Source organism: Zalophus californianus, chromosome 12 (genome assembly GCF_009762305.2).
Source record: "Zalophus californianus isolate mZalCal1 chromosome 12, mZalCal1.pri.v2, whole genome shotgun sequence".
NCBI lineage: Eukaryota > Metazoa > Chordata > Mammalia > Carnivora > Otariidae > Zalophus > Zalophus californianus.
In genome coordinates, this window is record NC_045606.1 from 72989329 (window position 1) to 73007088 (window position 17760).

Below are 17760 nucleotides of genomic sequence, written 5' to 3' on the forward strand. Positions count from 1 at the left end.
ATGCTGAGCAGAAGACCATGCCGAATAACAAACTCAGATCAAGTTAATCTGAAACCTGATTTGCAGTCATAATTTTATTTTATTTTTTTTTTAAGATTTTATTTATTTATTTGTCAGAGAGAGAGCACAAGCAGGAGAGCAGCAGGCAGAGGGAGAAGCAGGCTCCCCGCAGAGCAGGGAGCCCGATGTGGGACTCGATCCCAGGACTCCAGGATCATGACCTGAGCCGAAAGCAGCTGCTTAACCGACTGAGCCACCCAGGCATCCCTGCAGTCATAATTTTAGAATTAAAAGGTTTGTTAGAATTGATCTAACTCAATTCCTTCATTATCTACACGAAGAAGCTCAAAGAATAAAAATGACTTCTGAAATCACTGGACTTGGCAGTGACACCTTGGGACCAGATCACAGTTTTCCTGACTCCCTTCAGTGCTCTTTTTGCATTTTCAGTTCTCTGAAAGTGAAGTGGCATAGGTTAGAGATCTTCATTGCTGGGTTTCAAGGAAGTTCAAGTTTTATAGCTATACACTTATAGCTATAAAATAGTTTCTTTTAATGAAATTTCTCTAGGAAAACAAGCTTATTCCCAGTCTGAAACTCTCTAATCACTTTAGCTACGAACAGTGGTTTTGAAAGCTAGGTGTCTTTTTCGTTTGTATGTTTATTTTTAATTAGAACTGCTTTCAGTGAATTACAGCAGGAGAGTGTATCATATTGCCATGATCTCATTCCACTCTCTTTCATTTACTCGTTCCCTCTCTCTGATATTTTGAGAGTCCCTTCACTCCTTGTGTCTGAGCATTTGGGGAAAATGAAAGTGTGTGTGTTTGGAAAGGTGGGAGGGATACTTTCTTCAGGTAGTCATAAACTGTACTGAAGGAACCTAGATGGAGATTTCATTGGCCTTCTAAGGCACGCCAGTGGGGCAGGCGGGGAGGATGGAAGAACACTGGAGCAGTGCTTTCCGAGCTTTCTGGGGTAGGCTGCAGAGCTGTTTCCCTCAAATGACTGCTTTTTTTCAGAGTCAAGTTCCTATCTCCCCAGAGGGGGCTCTGTGGCGTGGCTGCCAGAGCTTGAGGGGTGCTCTTGCTCCCCCATTCCCCGTCCATCCCCTCCATTGCCTGCATGGCTTTTCTCGAGTGCTTCTTCCTTCCCAGTCTCATCCTCAGAAGATTATTTCTTCCTTGGGAAAAGGAAAAGAAAAGGAGAAAGACAAAAAAGCTCCCTCAGCCTGTTGCAAGCCTGATCTGATCACCTCTCAAGTGCTCTAAGGTGTCCCAGCTCTAACAGTGCCCTCTTCTGCCACAAACCTTACATCAGTTGTGCCCTCTGCCTTAAATGTGCTTTTCCCTCTCTCTGCTGAGTCAGGTGCTGCTCAACCTTTCAGCTCAGTTCAAGCATCATTTCAAAAGAGCCTCCCCAGCCTTCCTGACAGATTTGTATCTTCCCATTCTAAACGTGTCAGTCATTACATTTAAAGGCTTGTAGTCCTTTCCCTTGAGGCAGAAATGGGCCCGGGAATCTTTGGAAGACTGAAGGGCTTGCATCCGATGCTCTGTGGAGGTCTGCTCCGTAGCACAGTGGTAGGTTAGCAAGCTCTTGACTGGCTGTGTGATCAGGAGCAGAACGGCCCTCCTCTTGATTTTAATTTCCTGGTCTCTTACACCAGGGGGATGCCTAGGCCTGTCCAGCAATAAGAATATGTGGGCCACTTTAGAAGACACGTTCAGGAAACATCACCAGTTTTAATAATTCTAGTAGGTAAACTGATCACTATTTTAAGAAGATAAAAAGCAGGTAGGAAAGAAACAATTTGCCCCTTTCCAATGCTGACTTTATAAATTTGCAATGAGGGGTTCCTGGGTGGCTCAGTTGTTAAGCGTCCGCCTTTGGCTCAGGTCATGATCCTAGGGTCCTGGGATCGAGCTCCGCATTGGGCTCCCTGCTCAGTGGGAAGCCTGCTTCTCCCTCTCCCAATCCCTCTGCTTGTATTCCCTCTCTCGTTGTCTCTATCTCTGTCAAATAAATAAATAAATAAAATCTTTTAATAAAAAAAATAATAAATTGGCGATGAACTGCACTGGGCCTTAGTGTAAAACCTCTGCTGACTAATTGGGTTTCTAGTTATATTAGCTAAGCTTCCAGGTTCCATTCAGAATTAGAGAATGAGATGCAATTTTTCCAGTATGCTTGCAGTATTTTATTAAGGCCGGTGCTGCTCAGTCCAGGTGATTCAGATTTGAAAGCAGGTAAAAATTTGTGGACATTTAATGTGTGTGTGCATATCTCTGTCATGAGATAAAATGTATTTCTTACTGTGAATTAAATACAAGAGAGTTTAGAAGCAGCTGATTTAAGCTAAACTATGTGATTAAGCCTTAATGTCATCTTAATTTTCATTTGGGATCAGAGTTTGGTAGGAATGCATGAAACCACCTATGAAGGAAATCCATATACCAGGTGAGTTCAGGATTGTTAACTCTCCTGTAATGGAAAATTAGAAAGAGCTTAAAAAAGAATACCCTTTTTTAGATTTGCCATTCTTTTTAGTCTGGATATCGTACTGATAAGAGAAAACTCTTTAATTACATTCCTTACAAAAGACCAGAAAACCCAGGGGTGCCTGGGTGGCTCAGTCAGTTAAGTGTCTGCCTTCAGCTCAGGTCATGATCCTGGGGTCATGATCCTGGGGTCCTGGGATCGAGCCCCACGTCAGGCACCCTGCCCATCGGGGAGCCTGCTTCTCCCTCTGCCTCCCTCACCACCCCCCTCATGTTCTCTCTCTCTCAAATAAATAAAATCTTTTTTAAAAAAACCTCAAATAACCAGTTTTTCTCTCTTTTGCTTAACCCACTTTATTTCTGTACTGTGAGCTGTGATCATCAGTGACAAGGAAACAATTTGATTCCTTAAAAAAAAAAGCAAAAAAACAAGAAAGCAAGCAAACAAAAAAAGTGTCACCTAGTATTAAAGTATACAACTTCAAAATCTTTTTAAAATTGGTACTGGGGAGGGCACCTGGGTGGCTCAGTTGGTTAAGCGACTGCCTTCAGCTCAGGTCATGATCCTGGAGTCCCGGGATCAAGTCCCATATCGGGCTCCCTGCTCAGCAGGGAGTCTGCTTCTCCCTCTGACCCTCTCCCCTCTCATGCTCTCTCTCTATCTCATTCTCTCTCTCAAATAAATAATCTTTAAAAAAAAATTGGTCCTGGGGACATGGCAAAAGTGATGAAGTTTAGTTAATACTAGACAGATTTTTATCACCTTTAGAGAGTATGCTTGAGATGGTCTGACTTAAAAATAATGTGGGTTCCCCTGAGCAGCTGGGTAGACCTTAGTTATGGTAAGAGGATGTGGTTATTTTCTTCAGAAAAAAAAGGGCGGGCTTCATCTACACTTCAGGGCATGGTCAGACTGATCTTTCAAGGAAGAAGTAACAGTGTGGTTTAGATTGCATAGCAAAAACACAACTTGGTAAAATTACAAAAGGGTGCCCTGGTAGAAAATCTATTATTTGTCCAGCTTGAACTCTTTTAACTCCAGGCACTAGGCGGTAACGAATTTGTTAGCAATCACGGATGTGATATTTAAAATACAGAGTAGCCTGGTCACTGGTGATTTGCCCATGTGCTGATATAAGGTGGGCTGATCTTTTTTATTCTAATATCAATAGTTGGGTGAAAGAGCTTACATTGCCTTCTTGTGTCCTTCCCTCATCTGCACCACCCCCTTTTCTGTTTACTAAGTCATGTCTCAGCAAGTTCCCAAGGATTATTGTTTAATATGATTAAAAGCAATAGTTTGCTATAATATGGGCAATAGTACATCCCCTCTCTGCTCACCCTAGGCATAAAAGCACAGGCTTCAGAGTCAGGAAGACCTGAACCCAGATCACTTCTCTACCATTTATTTACACTTTGAACTTAAACAAGTTCTGTAACCTCTCTAAATTTCAGTTGTCCTCTCTAAAATAGAGAATAATATTGCCTACTTTATAAGCATTTTGTGAGATTTTATAAGATTTCGATAAGTGCTTATTATCTATCCCTGGCATTCAATATATGCTTATTGTTGCTATTATTATTATACTTAAATAATATTTTGAATATAATAAATATGATATAAATAATAAAATGGATCATAAATTAATAAAATAAATGAATAGTAAATAATAAAATGAAATAATACTATTTTAATCATAATCCTAAAATCTTCATATTCCTTGTTTGCTGTAAAATATGTTAATAGGGGCAGACTTGCCCTCCAAGCTCTGGCTCTCTGCCCCCTGTTGCTATTGTATACAGGGCGTATAGTGGCCGAAGAGATCAATTTATGACTTTCTGCAACTTACGGTATTTATAGTCTTCTACACAGTTGTATTCTGGTGCTTTTCATGAAAAAAGCAGTAAGAATTAAAGGTATGTTGTATAGGTACTTCCAGTCCCCATATCTCTAAGTGTCATCATTAACCAAACAACCTGATACTCATAAAAGAGTTGTTTGAAATTATATCAACAGGAATGGTAAGTGGAATTAGAAGTGGAATTTATTGAATTTTTAAGATTTTTTAAAACTGTTATAATACAAATTGTTTTCTCCTTAACAGATGGGCTTAGGTCATGAGCAAGGATTTGGAGCCCCCTGTTTAAAATGCAAAGAAAAATGTGAAGGATTCGAACTACATTTTTGGAGGTAATGTTTTAAAAACTACAACCACATAAATAATTTCTGCTCTTTGACAGTGCTTCCTCAGGCAGTGGAGAACCTCTTGCAAATTCTCTAGCATGGTTGCTAAGTTGTAGATCTGCCATATTCTCTTCTAAGAAATAAATAAAAAATAAATCTATTCTGTCTTCCTATCATTAAGTGTGACTGAGCTAACTGGACCATATAACTATATCTGGAATTGTTTATTTGCTGTCCTTCATATTTCCTATGAGTCTAGAATACTGAATATGTCTCTTTTCTGAGCAGCAAATAAGTTTATGGTAATCTGTCACTATTTATTATAATTATTCTTTTCTTAAAAATTGGTAACTTTGCACATCTTATCTGTATATTTACAATAAATTATAAATATGGCTAATTAAGCATTCATATGCTAGTTGTCAGGACATAGACTTGAACCTAAGGACTCTTCAAAATTTTCAGCTGTAAATTTACTACTGAGAAACTTTGAAACACTTAAATTAAAAAAATAATAATTCATTTCTATTGTCTTGGCTTGAATCAAGTGCACATACATGACAGACAACTGTTAGTGGATCAAAAATATGAATTTTGAAAACAAAATGTGAATTTTATATAGATCTGATTTACATATTTTGTTTATTTTTTTTATTAAGATTTTATTTATTTATTAGAGAGAGAATGAGAGATAGCATGAGAGGGAAGAGGGTCAGAGAGAGAAGCAGACTCCCTGCTGAGCAGGGAGCCCGATGTGGGACTTGATCCTGGGACTCCAGGATCATGACCTGAGCTGAAGGCAGTCGCTTAACCGACTGAGCCACCCAGGTGCTCTGATTTACATATTTTAAAGTGATAGTATGTCCTATACATCTAAAAATCGCTATTTTAAACCTGTTCGTATAAGAATAAATGTTGTTCATCAGTGGCTGTCAAGGACTGTGATGGTAGTTTATAAATCTGTTCAAAGTTAGAATCAGCATGTTATTGTTAGAAGAAAAAAGTCATCAACTGTACGTCATTAGGACAAGGAGAAAAAGTTAGTCATCAACTATACATTATTAGGACGGCAGATGCCTTGTTAGAATAAACCTCACTTGAGAACCTCACTTCTGTACTGCATATTTCCATAGAAAACTCTCTAGAATAAAAAATTTCATCTGCTCTTGGGACTGTGTACAATGTAAGTTAAAGGAGAATGTAAACAAATAAAATTTGAGATATAAAGCTCTTTTAAAGGTTTCTTTAGCAAGTTTTAGGAAACAAAGACAGTTGTTTTAAATAGTGAGGGTGGGCGCCTGGGTGGCTCAGATGGTTAAGCGTCTGCCTTCGGCTCAGGTCATGATCCCAGAGTCCTGGGATCGAGTCCCGCATCGGGCTCCCTGCTCCTTGGGAGCCTGCTTCTCCCTCTGCTTCTCTCTCTCTCTCTTTCTCCCCTCCTCTGTCTCTCATGAATAAATAAATAAATAATAAATAAATAAATAATAAGTAGGGCAACAGAAACCTCCGCTCACCGAGAAATGACGGTACAGTTCTTTATTTGTAGGGAGCTAAAATTTTCCAGGGAGGTTTTTAATTACAAGACTTTCATGGCTCTTCCCTGTGCCCCCTTTTCAAGGGACATAGCAATTAGGCAGCATGTCTGTCATGGTTTTGAAAGGTAAAGTCACTAGACACAAAATAGATTTCATGGATTAGAATATTTCAGCTCCTACCGCGCACACCACTTAATTGTGCTCTCAGTGGGCTGTGTAGAGAGTTGCACTGCCCTCTGCTGGGCATGGTTCTTACCGTGCAATCAAAATAATCTTTTTAGGTTGACTACAGTTGCCAAAACAGCTAATGACATTTTTAAAGCTTATTCCTAAGTGATAGCATCTTTTCTCTAAAGCAGAAGGCTAGTTTAGAGTAATTCTTATTTGTGCTATATTATTTTTCTATTGCAGATCACTATAATCTGAGACTTTCAGATAAAAATGTCAGAGAAGAGCTGACTTCTGTGGCCTGAAAATCACTTTTTTGTTTTCATTTTTCCATTTACTTACCTTGGTATACTCTGAGAATTTGTTAGGAGCCATAAAAGACTAGGGTTTTGCCACAGCCTCCAGCCTCGCTTGGATTTGTACAGATCGTCCAGAAGGTTGCTTAGTAGTTCTGTCTTCTGGCATGAATTTGGACACATTTCTCTCTCAGAATTCTTGATTATTCCTTGACTTTTTCACCATAACTAGAAGGCTAGAGGGCAGGTGTCTTTGACCTCCAGATGAGCCATTTTTAGTACAGTCATTGAAGTAAAATGTGCTAGGCCGGTTGTACTCAGTATAATGAAGATTCCAGGTCTGGTCTAGGGCCATAGAGCTGCTGTGATTAAAGTGGACATAGAGTCCCAGGATCCTGTCCACTGAGCTTCCTCTTCCATCTTCATGGTAACCCTTGACTTCTAGGACACGTAGGGCTTCATGGGGCACATTGTGAACATCAGAGCTAAGTTAATTATTCCCCACTTTTCAGCGATCTGACTTCCATGCAGCCATAGAATGGTCTTGAAAATGGATACTGTTATGTACTTCCCAAGAGCTTAAGAACCTTCATTGCTTTCCCACTTGGCTTGATCCTTTAGGCAAACTGTTTGGCCTCAAACCTCAACATCTACTCCTGCTTGCTTGTCTAGTCTCCTCTCCCACTTCCCCTCCAAGTACCCTGTGCCTCAGCTGCTGAGGTAGGTACATACTGTTCCCTGAAATAACCTGTAGTTTTTTGTTTGTTTGTTTGTTTTGTTTTTGTATGTTTCCTTTAGCTGGAAAGACCCTACATCTTACCATCATGAAACAAAAAGTCCTTCCTATTCTTGAAGTCTCAGTTCAAGCATTACCTCTGAGAACTCCCTGTCTTAGCTCAGGCTCCCATAGCAAAATCCCATAGACTGGATGGCTGAAACAACAGAGACGTATTGTCTTCTAGTTCTGGAGGCTGGAAATGCAAGAAGTTAGGTATCAGAGCATGGTTGGGTTCTGGTGAGAAACCTCTTCCTGCTCTGCAGACGGCCACCTTCTCTCTTTGTCCTCACATGTTCTCAGTGCATGTATATGGAGAGAGAGATCTCTCTCTTACTCTTCTTATAAAGCCACCAATCCTGTCAGATTAGGGCCTTACTCTTATGCCCTCATTTAACTTTACCTCCCAAAAGCTCTATCTACAAATACAGTCACACTACGGGTTAGGGCTTCAACATACGAATTGGGGGGGAGGGGGGCACAATTCAGTCCTTGGCACCCTCTTCCCTGCTTCTACACACCCCCAAGGAGAGTAAGGGGTCATTTTTGGCCTGAGCACCTTGTACACTTGTAGGAAGCCAGGAAATAAATCCTCAGACCTCACTATTCTTCATCACTCGAATTTCCTGCTGGCACCTTCCATTGCTAGGGACAAGGTAGCCCAATGCTGCAGTCCTTACAGGTCAGCCTCCTAGAGCATGGCTCAGGGTACTATGCAGAAGGGTGCAGAATGGATCTGGAGAGTGAATGAAAGAGATCCAGCAGGCATGACTGCCTGTTCAAGGTGTGTTACAACAGTTGTGAAAAAACTAAAAATGAATTCTTAGACTTATGGAAGTTTAGAGTGGAACTTGGAACTTAGCTAGTCAGACCTCATTTTTTAGATCAAAGACCTAAAACCCAAAGGAAGTTAAAATGACTTGTTTGAGCCTATTAGATATTAATAAGAAATATAATTTATGAAATTTCCTGTGTCGCACACTAATAAGCACTTATAATGATTTTCTATTGCTGCATAACAAAATTACTACAAATTTAGCAGGTTAAAACAACACTTAGTAATGGATTCCATTTATGCTTTAGGCCAGAAATCAAGGCAGGCTTAGCTGGATTCTCTGCTTAGAATTTCAAAAGGCTGAAGTCAGGTTTTGGCCAGGTTGGGCTCTAATCTGAAAACTGGGGTTAGAATTTGCTTCTGGACTCATTTGTGATGTTGGTAGAATTCATTTCCTTCATTTCCTATGGTTGTAGGTTGTCCCTGTTTCTTTGCCAGCTGTCAGTCAGGGACTGTTCCCAGCTTCTAGAAGCCACCCACATTCCTTGGCACAGGGCCACCTCTGTCTTCAAAGTCACTAACAGTGCTTAGAATCCTTTCTATGACTTAACTCTCTCCGGCTTCCTCTTCTGCGCCCAGCCAGAGAAAATTTATGTTTTTAAAGGGCTCATGTGATTAGATTTGGCACACCTGGATAATCTCCCTTTGTCATATGTAGTAACATAATCATGAGGGTAACACCAGAGGGTGCAGGTCAAAGGGGCCGTCTTAGAATTCTGCTTACCACAACACTTTATGTCCCTGATTGTAACTAATCTTCATAATACCCTTTGAGGTAAGTGATAGTATTCCATTTTATATATGAAAAATCAAAGGTTTAGGGAAATTAAATGACTTACCAGAGGCATGGCTTATAGATGGCAGAGCTCAAATTTGGACCCAAAGCTTGCCAAAACCTTCCTCATCACCATCTTCTACATGGCAGAACAGAAACTAGAACCCATGTTCACATGCTCATCATGATCAGTGAACTTTGCGGGCTGCATCAGGCTGTCTTCTCTACAGCGTGGTGCTTTTGTGACATATACGTCTTTGTGGACAATGATGCTTTAACTGTGAGCTCTTTCTTCACTGCATCAGTAATGACAAGACTAGAGAAAAATAAAAGGTTGAGGATGCCTGATGCTTACTAAATAAGAGCTGTTGTCTTCTGGACACACTTCCAAGTAATATCTAGAGCTAACAAATATTTATGAGATATTAAGACACACACCCAGGATTTTGAGTTTATAGTCAGTCATTTCATTCTGAAAGTAGTATCATTAGGATAATAGTTATTCATCATATAAGTAATAGAATTAGTCTTTTATCTTTGATAAATCCTTCTAATAAGATAGTAGCATTTTGTGAGTGAAATAAGTCAATCAGAGAAAGACATGTATCATATGACCTCACTGATACGAGGAATTCTTAATCTCAGGAAACAAACTGAGGGTTGCTGCAGTGGTGGGGGGTGGGAGGGATTGAGTGGCTGGGTGATAGACATTGGGGAGGGTACGTGCTATGGTGAGCGCTGTGAATTGTACGAGACTGATGAATCACAGATCTGTACTTCTGAAACAAATAATGCAATATATGTTAAGGAAAAAAAAGATAGTAGCATTTTGTAAGAAAAGTGTTACTTGAATATAGCATATATCCAGAGAATTTCTGATTGGTTTAGGGCTGGCTGAAAACTAAAAATTTCCCACCATAAATGGATTAATCCTTGTGTGGAATCCTGTAACAGAGGCCCACGCTTAAGTCCATATAAGTATATCCCTGTTATAAAACCGCAGCTTCAACCCTTTTAAAATATGATTTGTAGCAGTGCCATGACCATACCTTTAAATCACTGTGAATATGGGCAGTATGTCAAAGCACTCCAGTTGCTACCACTTGCCTTGTAAAAATAATATTTTTTATGAAGTGATACAAAAATAATTTCCCTTCGGGTGGAGATGAAAGATAGTTTCTTGACTGCTTTCAGCTTGAAACTGTAAATCTGTGTATTTTTCTGAGACAGTGCTTTTGCTAAATTTTGGTACACCATCTCCTGGATTTAACTCAAGAAATCCAAAGTTGAAATGTAAAAATGTGAGTATACAGTTCCGATTTGTCATGCACATTAACCTTTACATGTGTATGTGCTAACACCCTAAACTTTTTGTACAAAGAACTTCTTAATACAAATAACCCTACTCCCCCATTACTTAGAGCTTCCCAGCCTATCAGATTACATTTGCATCTTTTTTTAGAAGTCATAAAAAAGACCCTTTTAAATAAACTTAATTCTGAATTCACTTCTTTCTTCCCCAATTTTTATTAACATTAACAATTTTGTTAACTTTTATTAACATTCAATGGAGAATTTGAGAAGTGCTCTATAGGAAGGACAGGTTAGAAGATTTAGAGATTTGGCAACTGTGCTAAGTATGGTAACTGACTTATAACTCCCTCAAAAACTGCTATCAAATTGGTATAGCTCATATAAATGTAGTAAACAAGCTGTTTGTCTGCATCTATCATCAAAAGTTACTGGTGAAGCATCTGAGGAAAGATATAAAACAAACCTTACAAATGTAGCCCCAGCACGTGGGTACTGTGCTCACCCATGCCATTTTCGTTTTGTTTTAGGTTGGCATAAAATCAGTTTTTTTAAAGTTCTTCATTTTCTTAAGAAGAATAGAATCTAGGTTATTTTAGGTTGAAATTAATTATGTAATAAATGTCCTACTCATTCTCATGCCTTGGCTACCAAGATAATATCCTTTTCTCCCCTGATTCCTCAACAAAATTTTCCTTGCAATAAACTTATTGGCTATCTTCCTAATGACTTTAAAAGTTCTTAAAAGAGGGTGCCTGGGTGGCTTAGTCAGTTAAGTGTCAGACTCTTGATTTCGGCTCAGGTCATGATCTCGGGGTCGTGAGATCAAGCCCCACACTGGGCTCCACGCTCCGCGCAGTCTGCTGGAGATTCCCTCTCCCTCTCTCCCTCCCCTGCTGACATGTGTTCTCTCTCTCTCTCAAATAAATAAATACTTAAAAAAATAAAAAAAATAAAAGTTCTTAAAAGATATTTGTAAAAATAAAATTTTCCAATTTAAATATGGGTGAATCAAATGTAAAACACTGTAGACTAACCCCCATATTATTTTTAAAAAATTAAAAAAAATTTTTTTTGATCTCGTAAATACCATAGATTTCTATAATGGATAGCTCTTGGCACCTGGCCCAGATTTATAGGTTTCTTTCTTGAACGGTGGTTTATAGCTATCCCTTTTTATTTTAGAAATGGAGCTCTAGGGTAAACGGTCTCTAAGGGATGTGGTCACTCCAGCTGCTTAGTGATGACAACTTGAACTGAAAGAACCATTCCACCCTCTTGAGTCACATTCTTGCCAAGTGCTCTGTTACTGCTTTGCCACCATGCTGGAGTGAGGATACAGATGAGGTTTATAATGTATCTGTGATTTCAAAGGCTATCATGAATCAGTTCATGGATTTTCCCCACTTAGAAAACTGAAAACTTCTTTTTCCCTCATCAACTGCTGCTATTGGTGTATTGTTTTAACCTGATTTTACCTACTTAATAAAGGTATGTTGGGTGGGGGAAGGGGTGGATGGGGAAATTAGATATTCTCAGAATATAAATCTTCCAAGAATAGCCAGGACACATAATAAGAAAAAGTAGAGAGATGGCTCTTATATCATTGGTTAATATACCTTTTTATATATAATACTTTCATAGTAAATAGAACTTATTTATTCTACAGCTTGTCACAGTTAATGCTTTAGAAACCAGCAGACTTTCTTTCACATGCTTTTTTTTGTCTTTCAAATTCTAAAATCTAACTCCCCTTATTTTATGGTGCACATGTTTTCTGGTGTTGAACTGGCTAATAAACATTTCCAAAGGAAGTCCATATCCTTCATCACATATCCTTGTAACTTTATTACTCCCTTCTTTAGTTAATCACTTTGCTGACTATTCGGATGCATGCCATAGTTCACAGCCATATAAGGATCTATTTATCTATATTAAGAACTAACTTCCCAGCCCTAAAGAACTGAAGTCTCAGGAAGGTCTGATTTTAAACTTGAACCAAAAGCAGTGTGATAGTTTTATGGATAATTATATTGTTTTTGTTAACTGAAGAACAAGAACGAAGAACATACTGTAGTAGAATAATATGCTCCTTTCCACGGGGTGGGAGTATGAGATAACCAGATGTAAGAGTCTTTTATAGCTGAACTAGAATATGCAAACTCTTCAGCACATTCTTACCAAATAAAGATTTCTAAACAATGTGTGCACAAGGAAATTAGTTTGCCTCCCCACCCCCTATATCTCTAACTCTGTCTCTCTCTCTCTCTCTCTCTGGGACTGCACGAGTCAAATCTTGTATTTTTAGTTTGCATACCTCACCTTAAAACAAAACACAAAAATCTATAATTATTTAATAATTTGTTATTTGGCAAAGAGATTCATTTAAGAATTTTTAGTTGTTTTTTCCTAATTTAGTAATGTAGAGAAATCCAATTTATTTTAAATCCAGAAAACTTATTAAACTCTCACTGATGTTAATACATTTTTATATGATCAGTCATAGCGTCTGTGATTAACAGCAGTTTAGTTTCTCCCTTTCTGATGAATCCTTTTAACTTCAATTTCTTTGATTTTTCTTACTGCTCTGATTAGTACCCACAGGACTGTATGAGTGAAGTGATGGCAAGGTTGCTTTCTTGCTAAAATGAATGCACTGAGTATGATATATTTGAGTGTGGGTTTTTTTTTTCCCAGAAACCCTCCCTAAAATTCTGTCTAGTTTCCTTCTGGAGCTAAAACTACTAAGCAAAATGTAGTCAGAAGAGATGTTAAAATGTATTGAAATATATTGAATGCATTTTTCCCCTGCATCTTATAAGAAGCAAACATTTGTTTTATTAGTTTCTGCTATTTTTATTTTCCTTCCATGTTCTTTAGTCTTATTCTCCATTTTTCATAACTTCCTGAGTTGAACTTACTCATATTATTCTCTTTTCCGTCTAACTTGAGCAGGTTAGCTATGCCTTTTCTCCTAAGCACCCCCTCAGTTGTGTTCTGCATTTCAAGAAGTAATAGTTTTGTTTTCTTTTTTTCCTTAAAATGTTGTTTGGTTTAATTTCTATTGTGATTGTTTCAATATTGAATTTTTTAGGAGTCTTTCAAAAGTACTTTCTAGTTACTTTTATTAAAATTATGTTCAGTTAGCCAACATATAGTACATTATTAGTTTTTGATGTAGTTTTCAATGATTCATTAGTTGCATATAACACCCAGTGCTCATCACAACACGTGCCCTCCTTAATACCCATCACCCGGCTACCCCATCCCCCCACCATCCTCCCTTCTGTAACCCTCAGTTTGGTTCCCGGAGTCCATAGTCTCTCATGGTTTGTCTGCCTCCCTGATTTCTTCCTTTTTTGCTGTTGATTTCTAACATAATTATATTCTGTTCAAATAATGTGGTTGATGGTGATTCCTTGGGCATTTCTTGAGAAATACCAGTATGCGTTCAGTTTCCTGAAGTGTTTCAAATGTTCACAAAAAGAAGTATTCTCCAGTCACTGGATAAGGTATTTTTTATGTGTCTGCTTGATCAGGATTATTGTGTTTTTCAAATCTTTATTTCAAATTTTTTATTGTTACTATAATGAGTTTGTCTATTTCTTAAAATTCTGTTATTTTTGCTTATATATTTTGAATAGCTTATTAAGCTATATTAATTTTAAACCTGTTACATCATAGAGGTGATTTTAAACTTCTGTCACTATGTAGTGATTCTCTTTAATACTCATTAAAGGAAAAAGCATTAAAGTCTAAAGTGTATGATATTAATATAAGTATCTAACTTACTTTTTGTTGGAATTTGCCTGATGTATCTTTTTGCATCCTTTTGCTTTCATCCTTTCTTTGTCCTTAAATTTTAAGTGTCTCTTCCAAGTAGCATATAGTTCAATTTTGTTGTATAATTCAGTGTGAAATTCTTTGTCTTTTAACTGGAGCACTGAGTCCATTTATTGTGACTGTTGGTATATTTGGATTATGTTAACCATCTTAATTTGTGCTTTCTACATGTCCTAATCTAAGTTTCTTTATTCTCCTCTTACTGCCTTCTGTTTAATTACTTGCATTTTATATCATCATTCCATTTTCTCTAAGTTTAGAAATTATATGTAATATTTCCTTCTTTAGTTATCTAGTTAGTTTAATATGCATGCTTAACAATATCTAATGTTAATCTAGATCTTCAATATCTTCCTGAACAATGTAAGGATATTACAATGTTTTTTTAAAATTCTCAGACTCCTCCCTCTAATTTATATGCTATCATTGCCCTATATTTACTTCCAGCTTATGTTTTTAACACCACAAAATCTCTCTACTTCTCTGTTTTCCTTGGTCACCTCTTCCAGCTTCTGCTTCTCTGCCAGACTCCTTCCTGAGTCCTCACCTTTTCCCTGTACTCTTGCCCAGGAGGTGAAAGTGATCTGTTCAATTTATATTAAATATGTCATTCCCTGACACCCAAATTTATATTTTCTACCAGATCTACATATCCTACAATCTACTTGATATCTTTACCCTGTTTTGTAGGCATTTCAAACTTTTCAGTAGTTGAATTTTGGAGAACTTTGATCAGCCTTCCCCCCAACTACCTTAAATCTGTTCTTCTTTTATATTTACTCTCTTAATAAGTTACATTCCTTCTACCAGCTTACTCATCCTGAAAACCTGGGTTCATTTTCTGGCAGATTGGGCCTTCCCTTTACCATCACTACGTCCACAGCAACCACAAAATTTAGTCAGTTTTACCTTCGAGGAGATCTTAAATCTGTTCTTGTTTTTCCATCTCCACTGTTAAATACTGTAGTTCAAGCTATAACACATCTCACCTAGACCACAAAAATAACCATCCAAAATATAAATTCCACTTGTGAAGTAGTACTGGGATCCCTGTTACTTTGCAAACTGGATGCGCCATTGACATGTTAATCGGTCTCCCTCCTTCCAATTATGTCTACCCCAATCCATTCTCATATAATAGGTGGTACAGTTTTGAGAATGATAGATCTAATCATGTTAGTCCATTACCTAAAAGCCTTCAGTGCCTCCTGCTTAGTCTTACAGTAAAAGCCAAATCATTTAATGTGTCCTACAAGTCCCTGCATGATCTTATGCCTGCCTCCCTCTCCAACCTTGTCACTCCGCATTTATTTACCTCACTGCAGTCCCGCCAGCCCTCTCTGATCATGGGACCTAAGGGCACAAGCTCTTTCCTAAGTCAGGACCACCACACATACTCTTTCTACCCAGTGTTTGGAGGTTTTTCTTCTCTTTCTTTACCCCATCTCAAGTACACACACACACACACACACACACACACACACACACACACACACACACACACACACACACACACTTCATACTTGTTTCATTATCCTTCAGATCTCAACCTAAATGTTAGTTTCTTATGGAGTAATATTTTTATGGAGTCCTTTCCTCACCAGTTCCAAGTCAAAATTAGGCCCTGTCAAATGACATATCCTGTACTTTTCTTTCCTATCACAAATGCAATTATAGGGTGTATCAGTCTAAGTACATTGCTATAAGCTAAGCCAAGTACTATATATAAGCTAAGTACATTGCTAAACACATGGACGTTTGTGTATGTTGCATGAAAGAATGATTACCTGCTAGGCCAGATTGGGGAAGGGGGACATTTCATTTAGTGGTATCTTTTGTTTCATTGCTCTGAAAGTCCAAAGACTTTCATCTATCTGGTTTTTTATACATATGAAAGCACATAGTAAGTGGTCACTAAGTGTTTGAAGAAATAAAGGGAAAGGAAAGGAAGAGAAAGGAAACAGGAAATGAGAAAGGAAAGGAAAGGAAATTAGCAACGGGACAGGAAAGGAAATGAGGAAAGCTGAAGCTGCATCTAGGATTATAGTCCTTGATCAGAAAAGTAATATCAACCTCTGTCTCACTTAGAAAAAACCCAAAAACAAAAAACTTAGGTAATGGCTATGAAATGTTACCATGCAATAAAATATGAAACCTCTTGCTGTAATAGTATTTTGGTGATTTTATTTACTTACTGATTTAAGAAAATGAGGAATACCAGATGAGGTTTTGCTCAGATATGCTCCCTTGAGCATACAGTTTTTATTAAGACCTAAGCTTTTGAAGTCTTATAATATGAAGGTACATTTTTATGTTTCCTTGCTTAAATTTATGGATAGCTACTTGGAATTCCCCCACCCAATAGCTTGCCTTTCTATACCATTATATGGAATAATGTGTATAAAAGTATTTTATAAACTATAAATGTATGAGTATGCTTACTTATTTAATAGGTATAATTAGTTATTGCCAACTTATTTCCAAAATTATAGAAAAATATGTCGTAACTGCAAGTGTGGCCAAGAAGAGCATGATGTCCTCTTGAGCAATGAAGAGGATCGAAAAGTGGGAAAACTTTTTGAAGACACCAAATATACCACCCTGATTGCAAAGCTAAAATCAGATGGAATTCCCATGTATAAACGTAATGTTATGATACTGACCAATCCAGTTGCTGCCAAGAAGAATGTCTCCATCAATACAGTTACCTATGAATGGGCTCCTCCTGTCCAGAATCAGGCATTGGTAAATAATAAGGGGAAGGGCAGTCTCTTTATTAAAGTTCGGGGCTACTTATTTAGGGCAGTCCCTTCAGTGACCTAATCAACCTCAAGTTTATTATTTTTCTGGGGTTCCTATTGCTCTGACTTTTAACTTCTATTCGTTTTTGAAAGTAAAATTAGATACCTCATAGAATTTTCCTGACTACTCAGGTATGTTAATCTTTTTGAGGGAATGGTCTGAGATTCTTAATACTTAGATGAAAAACACATGTTTTGTATATATCTAGTAACTTCTAGCTTACTCTTGAGAAGATGTCTCCTAAGATAGCAAAGAATATCTGAAAGAATAGAATTTCTGTCATTTTTTCAAAACTCAAAAAATGTTCAACAGTATACTTTACTGTGTAAGGCAAAAAACAGAAAAACAAACCCAGTAATTTTGTGTCAAACTCCTTTTACTGTTATAACAGCCAAATATGACATTTGGAAGTCTTTTAAGAAGATGAGTTAAGTCATTCAAGTGAATCTTATGATAATATCTTTTTTTTATAATGGCAAAAATGCTGCTGATCCATAGGCCATTCTAAACATTTAAACATGCCTTCTAAAAATTTGTGTTCTCTTGCAATTACACATCTGTGTATATAGCACAGGTAAACATTAGTAACCAAAATCTTCTTATAAACTGAAAACAAAGGTTTAATTTCATGGAGAAAAATGTATTTATTTTTACTGAACTAAATCTATTTACAGTACCTTTTGTGATTGTGTTAACATCTGAAGATATATTTTAAAGACTGTTACAAATGGATA

General features: G+C 37.6%; 1 protein-coding gene across 1 annotated transcript in view; it reads left to right on the forward strand.

The window, feature by feature from the left end:
* Positions 1 to 17760, forward strand: part of TES (testin LIM domain protein) — a 53735-nt gene that overhangs the window by 26799 nt on the left and 9176 nt on the right. The window contains exons 2-3 of the mRNA XM_027574533.1: positions 4607 to 4692; positions 16717 to 16969. Of these exons, the coding sequence (XP_027430334.1) occupies positions 4607 to 4692; positions 16717 to 16969 (339 nt within the window). The remainder of the gene's footprint in view (positions 1 to 4606; positions 4693 to 16716; positions 16970 to 17760) is intronic.